Here is a 13,542-nt window from a genome sequence, read left to right as displayed (position 1 = left end):
GTGTTGATGCCCATCTACTCAATTAATCAATCCAATCTACCACAAGGATAAACCGATTATTAATTGGATCCTCTTTTACCGAAACAAGTATTGTGCACACCAAAGATTATAAAACCCAAGTCAGATCTTCAATATCTTCTTCGTCTTCAAATCTTCTTAAATCTTCAATAAAAACCTGCACACAATCACTTGAATCTCTTGTGATCAATCACGCACAGAATGGAGTCTGTCAACAATGGATTATCACAAGTTTGTCTTTAGAACTAACAACAGTCTAAAGATCCCTGTCGAAACTCTGAACTAGTTTGATTAAATCTTATATCAGAAGAGAAGATTCTTAAGAATAAACAAACTAGGTGCAATAAGATTTCAACCACCATTAGTCAATCGAAAACAAAAGATAAACCACAATTATCTAGTTTCCCAACAACGGTACACGATAGAGCTTCTCAATCCCAAAGAAGACTTCAAACCGAGCGGCCGTAAGAGATTTCACCTAATTAGGTTACTCTTCTCTCCGAATAGGCAGCTACACCAGTAAAAACAATAAAAGAGTAAATTTGTTGTTACGAAGGATTAGTTTGCTAGAAAGGAAAAGTTCGAGTATTTATAGACAAGGAAGTTTGGACACCAAGGAATTTTCAAAATCGAAAATATTCTCAAGATATTCATTAAAGCACAGATTCGGTTTTCATAATTCCTGGAAATGCTCTGTCCAAAAATAACGATCGAAATCTCTTGGAGAATCTAATTAGTAAATGCACATTACTAATTCTGTAATTTCCCTACAAAATGAAATTAATAACCTTAATTAAAAGATTCTTAACTTACTTATGTTTCGATCCTGGGATTCTCTTCCCTTAGCCGTTAAGGAATATCTTTGAACAATTAAAGAAATAAACATTCACATCACATGTTCAAAGTTTGTCGACATCTTTACTTTGTAAGTTCTCTTTCACACTTCAAACTAACCTGAAACCGATTTGCCACACTTCCAACAAGTTTAGAATTGGTCATGACTTTCATTGCAAGAACTATGTGATTGATCAAACCAACATTCAATCACAATCAATGTTTACGGTTCTACCAACAAGTTTCGGTTCTACCTCCTGTGGTATTGGGGATTGTGCATAGTCACACTAGCTTTCCAAAAATTCGGTTTGAGGTACTAGGATCGGTTCCCACATATGTATCTAACTTATATGGTGTTGCACATGTCCATAGGATCGTTCCCCTTTAACCTAAAAACAGTGTTGCGCATGTCCATAGTATCGATTCCCTTTCTGCTATAAAACCTTGTTGCACCCCATACAAGGAACGGTTCCTTTGATGTACCTCGCACCCTTACAAGGATCGGTTCCCCGTTTCCTTTTAATTGGTCAGACAACACAAACTCCGATCATACCACAGGTGATTGCTTAAGACCGGTTTTACTAATAAAATTTATACCAATACATGCCTTTGTGAATAGTTCTACCAAGAACACAACAAGTTGTGAGCGGTTATACTCTATCACACATATTGGTTGTTCATAAGATATGTAATGAATAACAAAAAAAAACACCTGGCAATTTCATTTCAGTCCACAAACAAGTTTATGAACATACTTCCGTAGAACACATGTAAACATTGTTCCCTAGGATGAAATCCTCACCTCATACCCATACATAATCACAATAGCATTCAAATGATTATGGCGATGTCTTATCTACAAAGTTTAGTGGTTAAGCAATAAACCTCGTATTGTATTCCTTAATACTATGTCTATGTAGAGTTCAAATATGCTTCGCAGTTATGTTTTGAATATGCACGACTTGAAAGATACTTAGGGAATGAAACAGTGCAACATATTCTTGACGATAAGTACAAGGAGCATCTCTATCAGCATGAGCTAAGAATGAATTAGACTGAGAATATGTAGCTGAAAAGTATGATATATGCATACCATATAAAGGTCCAAGAGGATGAGAAGTAGATGGTTGTTTCAAATTAGACTTTCTTTGATGGCCATGATGCAAAAAAAGATTAACTAATTCTTCTGGATCTCTTTCAGTAGGAATAACTTGTTCAGCTTCATTTGCACCAAAATGTCTCAAAGTGTTTTCCATGTTTAGCCTTTTAGTATTTCTATCATTACACAAGTTTGTATTATGATATGGAACTTTACATTGAGTACAAAGCTTTTATGTTTGTTTTTCAAAGAAGAAACCAGCATATCTGGAAACCCTAGCAGCATAAATATCATAATCATGGCTCTAAATTTTGTAAAAGTAGAAGCATGAATACCATCTGGTTCAACTACTAAAGTTTCTCCAACTATGTTACCAAAAAGTTTGAGTATATCCGGGTATGTGAATTCAGGAAGTAGATATTTATATTCAAGCCATATAGATAGGTATTGAAGTTCAATTTTTGATATGTGAAAGTTGGATGCCAATCACGCAAGACAATAAGATGACCAACAAAATTCCATGATCCACCAAACAAAATAGCTTCTTTATCTTATGTAGTAGTAAACCTGATAGCAAAAATGTTTGGTTTTAAAGATCTTACCATGAGCTGCAACTGATTGTTGTGCTTAAGGTGAGACCAAATAAATTTTGAAAATTTCTCAGCTTTTTGCCATATCATGATACCAGGTGCAAACAATTTACCATCAAGATATATTTTCCAATCTTTAATACCTTGAGAAAGAGCAGTAACAAAGTGAGTAGCAACTCTAGCTCTAGCAGGTTTATCCTCTAGATTAATCTCCTCCATTTGAGTAGAAATATTTTTGATATGATCAAACATGAAGGTAGTAATTAACTGATAAAAAGAAGAGGATGTTTAAAGATGAAAAGAAATAGAAGAAGAGACACAAGTATTTAAAGAAGGATACAAGTAGGTGTGTGGCATGTTAAAAGTTATGTTTCTGATAAGAATAGTAAGACTTTGAAAATCTGTAGATTAATACCAGTTAACATGGGGGTAATGTATGATGATGAAAACTAAAGATGGTGAAGCCAATCTGAGATGTACATATATGAATTAAGAGAAATACCTGGATAGTATTGTAATAGTGATGCACCACTAAATACAAGGGAAGCCAACATAGGTTTAACCAATGGAAGATGAGCCAACTGAAGATGGGGGACATTCATAGATTCTTTAAGATAGAGAAGCCCAACCTTGGATCGATATAGCACATATTTTTGCAACCACTGATGCTGACAACAAGTCTTCAAGTCTGCATAATACAAGAGAAAAAACAAACTTGCAACAGAAACAAAGAAGATAAGATTTAAACATGATGAATAGATTGAGATAACATTAAACAGTAGCAGGAAGAACAGGAAATATTCGAAATCATAAAAACAAGGGAAGATTTAAACATATGCAACAAATTTAAGACCTAACAGATAAGGATGAAAATTAGGGCAGAAGAAATAGGAAAAAATACGATAAATTGAAAAGATAACCAATAATCAAAGAAACCGGTAAAGATTGGAAGAAAGATCAAACTGAAAGATTTGGGTAAAACACACACAGGGATTCATGATTGGAAAAGGGTTGACTTAGGTTGACTTTCCTTGACTTTTGGATAAGTCTGAGCCATTTATTTATTTATTTTCGTAAAGAAGAGGCATTTACCTCAGTGTCTACAAGCTAGTTTGGAAGGCAGTATCAGTTGATTCGAATCAGCAGCCAGCCTATTTATTTATTTTTGACACAAAGAAGGGCAATATTATTAAAATGGACAGTAAACACTCATAAAGATAATGAGAGTTACTGTAACGAGCTACAAGTAAAACCAGGCAAAAAAAAAGGGGGAAAACAAGTTTACATAATTGCAGCATGTCAATTATGAAGCACCATATCAAGAGAATAGTGTCTAAACACTCCATCCTTTTTTTGTCAGCCAGTTGAAAAGCATGATCTTAGTATCATCAATCAGCCTCACAATAGGACTATACAATCCTTGATTAAACCTTCTATTTCTTTCAAGCCATACAGTCATCGAATAGAAAATGGAATTAGCTATCATATTTTCCATTTCTTTGCTTTCTTATTCTTCTATATATTTCCATTCTCAGCGAGTATTTTTGACGCAATCATTTAATACCCATTGCAAGTTGAAACAGTCCAGATAGAATTGCCATATATGTCCAGTAGTATCACAGTGTATGAAGATATGATCTTTTGATTCAACAGCCTTCTTGCATAGAAAACAACCATTCACAATGATAAAATTCTTCATCTTATCCATTGTAGGAGCAACTTTGTAACAAAGAGACCAGATGAAAAAAGAAACCTTCATAGGTACCTTATGATTCCAAACAATCTTGTAGGGAAAAAGAGTCCTTTGTGTATTGTCTAAAGAAGTAAAAATCCTGACACAGTAAAAGTTTCACCAGTTCTCCAAACTCTGACATCTTCTCCATCAGTTAATGAATTTGGCTCTGGTATAAAATTCAACAGTTGCACAAGTTCATTCAACTCAGTATCATTCAAATATCTTATAAGATTCAAATTCCATGTCCTACTTCCATTGCAGTTAGAAACCACTTCAGAGATAGTAAAATCTTTACTTATAGAAATCATGAAAATATTAGGAAAAAGAATTTTTAAAGACAAACCATTGCACCATAAGTCTTTCCAGAAAAGACTTATGTTGCCACTGTTAACATGAATAACATAGTTAGATATTACAATATCCTTGCATTTCACTATCCCTACCGATAAACTCTTGTTAACTGGCCTATTAGGAGAATTGGGAAAAATATCCATAGAGTTTCCATCAAATTTCTGCTTAACCACTTTTCTCCATAAAACATCTTTTTCATTGTCATATCTCCATATCCACTTAGCATGAAGTTTTTTGTTCATGATGCTAAGTTTCTTGATACCAACACCTCCATTATGTTTTGATGCATTGACTTTATCCCATCCAACCCATCCTTTTTTCTTGACTGTTTTAGAACCACCCCAAATGATAATCCTTTCCATCTCTTTCTCAACAGATTTTGGTAGCTGAAAAAGTGAAAGATACTAGATTGGGAGACTAGAGAGAACAATATTGACTAAAATAGTTTTACCACCTTTATAAATATAATTTATTTTCCATCAACTTAATTTTTTCTGGAACTTCTGCAGAATAACTTCCCATACACACGAAGCCTTTGACTTGCTGCCCAAAGGAATACCCAAGTAATTAACAGGGAAGCTAACACAAGAACAACCAAATAAATCAGTGCAAGCTCTAGCATTTTGAGTCTCACCCACATGCACCACTGCGTTTTTCTTAAAGTTGACTCTAAAATCGGAAATGAGCTCAAAAGCAAATAATATGTTCTTCAAATTTGAGATTTGTTCAGTATTATCATCAATAAAGATTATATGATCATCTGCAAACTGTAATTGATTAATCACAGTTTCTTGAGGGGATGTCCTGAAACTAGAGATAAGATCCATATAAGCAACTTTTTTAATCATGAGAGAAAGAACTTCGGCAACCATAATGAAAAAAAAGGTTGAAATGAGATCACCATGTCTAACTCCATTGATACTTCTAAATAAACTTGAAGCTTGATCATTGATTTCCAAAGAAAATCTAACAGAAGATAAGCACCATTTGATCCAATTTCTCCGTACATTTTCAAAACCAAACCTTTGTGTTGTAACATCTAATCAATTCCAATTGAGGTTATGAAATGCCTTTTCTAGATCCACTTTGACTACTAGATCTTTCTCTAGCATCAATGAGTTCAACTGCAATTAGAATTCCATCAGTAATTTGCCAGCCATCAACAAATGCACCTTGAAATTCAGTGATCAAAGAAGGAAGTACCAACTTTAGCCTATTTTCCGGAAGCTTAGAAACAATCTTGTGGACTCCTCTAATGAGACTTATAGGTCTAAATTGGTTCATACAAACAACTCCATCACATTTAAGAATGAGAATAATGTTGGTGCAGTTTAACCTCTAGTGTAGAAAACTAAACCTCTCAAATTCCTTGATCGCATGCATTAAATCAAGTTTGATAATATCCCAAAACAGCTTTGAAGAATTTCATTGTGTAACCACCTGGTCCTGTGATTTATTAGCTCAGCAATCAGCCTTTTCCCGTGTTAAAAAAAAAAAAAAAGAACCAAAATAGGGTCACCCAAAGATCTAACAGGGTGTTTGGAGATCAACTTCCAGAAGTAAAATAAAAATTGAACTTTTTGTTTTTGCAAATCCTAGGATTGACTTCTGTATCAACCACCCTTTCATTTTCCAAAACCAAACGGTGGAGGATACAAATTTTTTTTTTTTACTCGCAACTTCTAGGATTGACTTCAGCTACTTGTATCCAAACACCCTTCCATTTTTCAAGACCGATGGGTGGAGAATACAAAATGGGTCCAAAGACGTGAACTCTGTTGATGTTGGGTTTCGGTGATGAGAGACTTAACGCCCTATTTTTAACCACAAGAATGAGCGTTAATTTTCTGGATGCTCAATGTCAAGAGAAATCACGCTTCAGGCTGGGATCTAATCTATCTTGCACGTAACTTTAGAAGAGAGCTTCGAAAAACCATATTTTGTCCCAACTTGAATTCCATTAAACTTGGCATTCCACACTTCTTCCATAAATTCCATGGCTTGCATTCCACCATATGACTTGTTCTTAGTACAGAACAAAGTAGTACTACTTCAGAAATGAAAAAATTCTTCATGAAGACATATCTGAGAGTGGAACTGCTATCTGGAAAAGCATCAGTAAAGGCATAGAATGGATCAAAAAGTTTCATATTTGGTTAACTGTAGATGGTAAGTCAGTTAATGCTTTCAGAGAAAATTGGATCAAAGGATACACTGCCCAACATATCCAAGAAAGTTTCAGAAACAGTGAAGACATTCCTTATCACATGAAAGTTGTAGATTTCATTGACTTAAATACAAGAAATTGGAAGATTGGACTCCTTCAAGAATACTTTACTCAAGACCAAGTGGAAGAAATTCTGAATATTATTCCTCTTACTCAATAAGAGGATAAGATGAAATGGTCCTTAACAACCAAAGGTATGTTCTCTGTGAATTCTACCTACAAAGCCATTCTCTGCTACAACAATCAAACCCTCAGAAATAAAGAAGAATAAGCTAAATTCTGGTTAGGCTTATGGCATCTCCAAATTCCTCATAAATGTCAGTTGTTCCTGTGGAAAATTTCTCAAAACATTCTCCCAGTCAATCAAAAGCTTAACAGATACAATCCAGACCATGATGGCATATGCACTAGATGTCAAGAAGAAGAGGAGAGCACTACTCACATGCTTATTCAATGCAATTATGCTAGAAGCATTTGGAATGCTATCTTCCCAAATATTGCTCAAGATCTCAGGAACATAGATGATATTAAGCAATGGATAAAAACATCGGACAATAAAGGTTCTAGAATCAATTTTGAGAGAAATGGCAATGTGAATCTCATTGTGATCATAATGTGGTTCATATGGAAATCCAGATGTGAGCTAGTTTTTGAAGGAAAAAACTGTTCCATTAACAATCCGAAAGCCAGGGTTTACACTTATTGCAATGAGAATAAAATACATACTAACAATCAATTGATTCAGATGCAGGTTTTAAGATCCAGGAGCAATAATATGGGAAATAGAAGAGATAACATGAATATATGGTCTCCTCCTTTAAGGGGAAGACTGAAAATTAATATAGATGCTTCAGTTTTGCCTGGTAACCATTATGCTGGAATTGCTCTAATAATAAGAGATTTTACAGGTCAATTGATGGAGGCATGGACACTGGTAGAGAGAGTCAGAGATATAACTCAGGTTGAAGTTGTCGCTGCGCTTAAAGCTCTGCAATGGATCATTCAACTACAAATCCATAATGTCATTGTGGAGGATGATAACAAGAAGGTTATGGACAACATCAATGGCCTGTACAATATCTCTCCCTGAGAAGATGCTAACATTATTGAAGATTGTCAGCACCTTGTTAGTTGTTTAGGAAATGTTGTTGTTTGCTTTAGAAATCTCTCCCTGGGAAGATGGTAACATTATTGAAGATTGTCAGCACCTTGTTAGTTGTTTAGGAAATGTTGTTGTTTGCTTTAGAAATAGGAAGTGTAATCAAGTGGCAGATCTTCTTGCCAGGTTTGCTAGGACAAACTATTATAGTAGAAAATGGAGTATGAATCTCCCTGAATCTGTTAGAGTCAAGCTTGAAGCTGAAAAAGTTATGGTGTAACTCTTTGCCGTTTCTGGCTTTTAATGATCATCTGTGTGTTTTTCTTTCAAAAAAAAACAGAACAAAGTAATACTTATTGTCTCACTTCCAGAACACCTCAACAACAGAATAAGGTGATATTGAATGAAGTGAGGACCCGGAGAATTGACATACCACCACATTCATCACAATCAAAAAATTCACAATGGACCACTGAATTAATATACTCTCTTAGAAGCCAAATGCTGGTTCCTGTAACTTATCTGGTTCTGCTTAACAGTTCAAACATTTCCTTGCATTCATAATTAAAATACAATAAATAGCTCCAGCAGCAGCTAAGCTAGAAACTCAAACAACTTAAATTTATACACTGCACATTCACAATCGAAAGAAGAAGAAAACCATTTCAAAATCAAGAATCTAACAAAGCTTCAGAATTAATCCTAGACTCTTTAATAACACTGCATTCTGAACCAATCAGTACCATGCTGCATTAACAACAAAGTTCACTCATCTCTCTTTCCAAGTCTCCCTTACTCCTTCTTGGCTGTTGTTGCAGATTCTACAGGGTCTTGAAGTGTTCCGAACATCCAATCCATCCATATTGTATAATGACCGTAGTTATGACGATAAGTTGTGTGGTGTATTGTGTGGTAACCAGCACCCATCACAGGCCACAGCTTTCCATGTATGCAATCGTGAATATTAGCTGTCCATACCGCCTCGATGAATAATAAACAGATGTGAGTTGTAAAATGGGTTGGAATAAGGAATAGTGCTATCACATGAGGAATTGCTTGTAGTATTCCGTCCAAAGGGTGAAATGCCAGACCTGACAACACCAAGGAAATTTAAAAAAAAAAATGAATAAACAGTAAACAACGTTACCCACAAAAATTAATTCATCTTGAATTAACTAATAAATTTTCATCTAGGTACAAAAACATATAAGCAGAAAGTTCAGCTAAGGTTTGGAATTGGACTTCAATAGGTAACCCCTAAACTTTCTTATGTTTGCAAGAGAGCTAATCATTTCCGCAACAGGCAAAAGTAGCAATACTACTTTTAGTGGGGGGCAATCCAGCAAACAAATTTAAGCCAAACGAATTTGTGACTTTTACCCTTTTAATATCTGTTATACACTAGTCATTCAATTACTAAATCTCACAATGTCAACATATTTTAGTCCGTTATTTCCCAATAGATATCTGTTATGAACTTATGAAAGATCTTAGCAATGGGATTCAGTGATACATAAGAGATTTTGATAGTCACCAAAAATTGGCTGGAGCCATTTGTTGGGAAGGTTGAAAAAGACATCCTATCTTATAGATCTATTACTAGCACTAAGAAATAAAACACCAATATAATGGGACTGACAATAGCTGATTTTGACATAAACAATAATGCAGCATGTGAAAGGTCAGCTCGAAGGTCAGAAAGAAAAGATTAAACAATGATTCAATTTCAGACTCATGCATACTAACTCAAAAAATGCAACTTGGACATCGAGGAATAACTCAATGTAACTCAAGGTTGAATTTGGAAAGATAGGACTTAGGATGACGGACCTGCAAATGGAGAAAGAGTGTTCTGCTTGTTGTAGATGTGATGTGTAGCATGAAGCCACTTATATAGAGGCTTTATGTCGTGCAATTCTCTATGCATCCAGTAAATCCCAAATTCGACAAAGACAAGATAAACTGCCAAATAAAAAAGGTAGGCAGGATATCCGACGTCGCTTATTCTAGAAATGCATCTTGTCCAACCATTTTCAACCATGTATTCTGAAACCGTTGGAAGAAGAGTATACCAGGGCATTGACTTCATTGCAACACATATTTGCAAAAGCATCGCTTTTCTTGTAGGGATAGCATCTGTAATCAACAATCCAAAATACATATTGTTAGAGGTAGCATCCATTCAAGCTTTAAAAACCAAAAAGTTAGTTTTCCAATTCATGTAAATGAACTTCACACATACGAGAACTGCTCAAATAAAACAGAAAAGAACACAGCATGAAACAATCAAACTATATAAACACAAAGAGAATGATATATAGATATTTTTTGCCGTGACACAATTCAAAGAATAAAACTCCAAAATAAAAAGATTGAAATTCCCCTCTAAACAACAGATCTCATGAGCACCCTATCCTTCACATGATAAGTAGGTAAGATACATCTCACGTTATCAGCATTATCATCTGCCTATGAAACTCTTACAGTTCACTAGTAATCAAAAATGCACAAGTTCGAAAAATAGATGAATCAATACACCTCTAACAATTTCTAGTATAGATCCTTAAAAATTGAAGATTCCAAGACCCCAAAGTAGCTCTTATGTGAAAATTTAACAATTGACCTTGGCATGAGTACCCAAATAATGCATCTTGTCCAATCAACTACCTAGAAAATAATCAGTCTTAAATTACTTAATCTTCAGTTTACAATCCATGTAATCCTACCTAATAGTCGTCAATCTTTTTTGGTCCTAGATAGAACCTAAACCAACCAACTGAGATTAAAGGGCATCCACTAGAAACCCACCCCTATTTCTCCACTGAAAACCTCCAAATAACAGAATTTTCAGTACAAAAACCTGAACTTTTAAAGGATGGATTGGAATTCACCAAAAACATCTACTCAACTGACAAAAGTAAGACAAGTCAACGAATCATAATCCATCAGTATGAACCAAAAGTACACTTGTCTTAAAGCTAAGATAAAGGCAGATTCAGTGAGCAATTAGATTCTAAGAAAACCCATTGATGAAATTGAAGTAAGACTGTAAGAAACAGATAAAACTAATTAGAACCCCAGATAATCAAAGGTAAAAAGATGAAAAAAAGAAGAAGAAGGAGATACCTTTAGGAAGATAGACATTTCGTTTGAACTGATAGATATAATAACACCAAAGAAACCCAGATATGAAATAAAGTAAAGTTCCACCGATGTAATTCCTCAACCAAGTTTGGAAAAAATGAGGAAGTGGTTTCCATAAATTTGCCGGCACTAGATTGTCAAGAACAATCCCATTGTAAAAACTTGTTTCATCAACGAAAAGTTGTAAATAATCTTCCATCTTTCTTCTTCTCCTTCTTTTCTGAGTTAAAAAATAATCAGATCCCGGTAATGGGTTTTCCCAGGATCACTCAAAGAGAGAGAAAGAGAGTGAATGTGAGGAGTTATGAAGAGAATCTTTACGAAGAGAACGAAGACAAACAACGTGCGGGTGTAATGAGTTTAAGACCCTGGCGTTTTTAGGGGCCACTCAAAAGGATTTAGGGGCCATCAATTTATACCCAGCCAAAGACTCTAGTTAAGGGGTACCTATATGATATTAAAGTTACATAAATACCCTTCTGGTAAAACTGTATAAAAACCAAATCAAAAACAATTCTACTCATTTCAACTCTTCTTCTTCCAGTTTCATATTATCTTCCGATTGTGGAAGAAAAAAAAAATTTCCTCGTTCAACCGAAACATCGCCGCGAATCGTAAAATCAAAACATCGTCGATTCGATTATAAAACAATGGATAAGAGAAATGAAACCCACAGACCTAGAACCAAAAATGTTGCTCGGGGTATCGATCCAAACATTGGAATTTTAGCAAGAAATAAAGAAATTCTTGCTGCAAATGAAGAAGAACGCGAAGAACGCGAAGAACAAGTACCTGACAATGTATTCGGTAGTGGCGATTCCGAGACTCAAACACTTCGTAAACTTCAAATGGCCCCAATTAGGTAAGAATCTATCATTTTTGGGGTTTATTTCGCTTTAATTCGTCGAATCGAGAAAAAAAATTTCTAGGGTTTTCGGTTATTTATCCAGATTCGGACGATACGCATGCTCATTTACTTCCGAATGTAGTCGTGTTCTTCATTTTTCAAGAACATCGACAGTATTCGGGAGAAAGATTTGATGATTATCTGCCGAATATTGGTGGCCATATCTTCCTGGATACAAACTGCTAATAATCGGTAGTTTAATGAATTTTTTGGCTACCGAATATATTTAAGTAGACACAAAGTATTCGGAAGAACACTCACTACCGAATGTATATATTGAAAAAATCTCAAAATTTATGATATAGGAAAAATCCCATTTTGGGGCCAGTATTTATTCGGAAGACAATATAATGTTTTATACCTCCGATTGTGTAGGATAAAATTTTAGAGTTTCTGAACTCCAGTTGATGAATATTCGGTTGTAAACGTGTTTAGTTATATTTCGATTGTTTTTCATTCGGAAAAAATATGTGTCTTCTTACTTCCGAATTTGTACATTCGGGTTATAGAGGTGCACTTTTTCTTCCGATTGTGTAGGATGAAAAATTTACAGCTTCTGAACTCCAATTGATGTATATTCGGTTGCAAATATGTTTAGTTAGCTTCCGATTGTTTTGTACTCGGGAACAATATGTGTCTTCTTACGTCCGAATGTGTACATTCGGGTTATATTTCCATACTTTGTCTTCCGATTGTATAGTTTGTAAATATTGTTCCTTTCTTTGTTGTTTAGACAAAGTCGAGAAGGGAGGAAGAAAGTGACAGCTTGTGCTAGGAGGGAAAGGAGTGCCAAAGATAATTCAGGTGCTCAACAAAGCGAACAAGAACAAAGCAGTCAACAAGTAGTGCAACCAACTGTTGAACAACAAGGCAGTGAACAAGGGGTGCGACCAAGTGTTGAACAAGCCGCTCAACAAAGTGCTGGACCAAGTGTTGAACCAGTTGATCCAGTGGCAAGAGTAGAAGAAGAAGGACAACCAAGTGGTACCCAAAAAGCCAAAAAAGGAAAAGATGTTGTAAGGAAGGATATTGCTAAGAAAGCATCACATCTTGTCCCTCAGCACTTGAAGAAGAAGGGTATTCCAGCAGGCACAATCCTTGGACTACCAGCGGATGGAGGAAAATTGCTATTTGGATACAAAGACTCATGGTCCAGAGAAATATATGAAACCGAGGTAATAAAATTACTATTTTTTATTAATGTATTGTCTATGTGTTATATCGTAATACTTGTATTAATAGGATCATCAAGATGCGGTCCGTCTACTCAAACTACCGCCGCACCAACAAAAATGCTTGCGTGGCTTTTATCCAGTGAATATGAAAGGTTCAAGACAATTGTTGCCAACTCGGGGTTAGCTAATGCCGCCAAGAATTCATTGTTGGAACATGATCGTGTGGCCATATCGGCGTTCGTGGAGAGAATGTATCCTGATACCGATACTTTCCATATGCCGTTTGGGGAGATGACGATCACCCCGGATGATGTTGTGCAGATTCTTAACCTTCCCGACCAAGGCACAGCTGTGAAGTTTAAC

At 35.3% G+C, this 13,542-nt stretch overlaps 3 protein-coding genes across 3 annotated transcripts; 1 reads left to right on the top strand and 2 right to left on the bottom strand.

Moving 5' to 3' along the window:
- Nucleotides 1-4,356: 4,356 nt before the first annotated feature.
- Nucleotides 4,357-5,499, bottom strand: LOC113272482. Its single transcript, XM_026522309.1, has 2 exons — nucleotides 5,152-5,499; nucleotides 4,357-5,013 (listed from the first exon to the last, which is right to left on the bottom strand). The coding sequence occupies exons 1-2, from the start codon at nucleotides 5,497-5,499 to the stop codon at nucleotides 4,357-4,359; spliced, it is 1,005 nt and encodes a 334-aa protein (XP_026378094.1).
- Nucleotides 5,500-7,296: 1,797 nt separating this feature from the next.
- LOC113272481 lies at nucleotides 7,297-7,944 on the top strand. The gene has a single exon (XM_026522308.1). The coding sequence runs from the start codon at nucleotides 7,297-7,299 to the stop codon at nucleotides 7,942-7,944; it is 648 nt and encodes a 215-aa protein (XP_026378093.1).
- Nucleotides 7,945-8,411: 467 nt separating this feature from the next.
- On the bottom strand, nucleotides 8,412-11,429 carry LOC113275393 (delta(7)-sterol-C5(6)-desaturase-like). The gene is made up of 3 exons (XM_026524878.1): nucleotides 11,080-11,429; nucleotides 9,784-10,089; nucleotides 8,412-9,044 (listed from the first exon to the last, which is right to left on the bottom strand). Exons 1-3 carry the CDS (start codon nucleotides 11,294-11,296, stop codon nucleotides 8,746-8,748), a joined length of 822 nt encoding a protein of 273 aa, XP_026380663.1. The 5' UTR covers nucleotides 11,297-11,429; the 3' UTR covers nucleotides 8,412-8,745.
- Nucleotides 11,430-13,542: the final 2,113 nt, after the last annotated feature.

Source organism: Papaver somniferum, chromosome 4, assembly GCF_003573695.1.
Source record: "Papaver somniferum cultivar HN1 chromosome 4, ASM357369v1, whole genome shotgun sequence".
NCBI lineage: Eukaryota > Viridiplantae > Streptophyta > Magnoliopsida > Ranunculales > Papaveraceae > Papaver > Papaver somniferum.
Note: the sequence above shows the minus strand (reverse complement) of the source record. Positions and strands in the feature narration are given on the sequence as shown.

What these genes read in the sequence shown, in the direction of transcription:
- LOC113275393 (XM_026524878.1), bottom strand. Translation starts at nt 11,296, where the DNA reads ATGGAAGATTATTTACAACTTTTCGTTGATGAAACAAGTTTTTACAAT. An exon ending in AAATGTCTATCTTCCTAAAG is followed by an intron (nt 10,090 to 11,079) that starts GTATCTCCTTCT and finishes TGTTGATTACAG; the next exon opens with ATGCTATCCCTACAAGAAAA. An exon ending in CACTCTTTCTCCATTTGCAG is followed by an intron (nt 9,045 to 9,783) that starts GTCCGTCATCCT and finishes TGGTGTTGTCAG; the next exon opens with GTCTGGCATTTCACCCTTTG.
- LOC113272482 (XM_026522309.1), bottom strand. Translation starts at nt 5,499, where the DNA reads ATGGTTGCCGAAGTTCTTTCTCTCATGATTAAAAAAGTTGCTTATATG. An exon ending in GCAAGTCAAAGGCTTCGTGT is followed by an intron (nt 5,014 to 5,151) that starts GTATGGGAAGTT and finishes TCACTTTTTCAG; the next exon opens with CTACCAAAATCTGTTGAGAA.
- LOC113272481 (XM_026522308.1), top strand. Translation starts at nt 7,297, where the DNA reads ATGCTTATTCAATGCAATTATGCTAGAAGCATTTGGAATGCTATCTTC.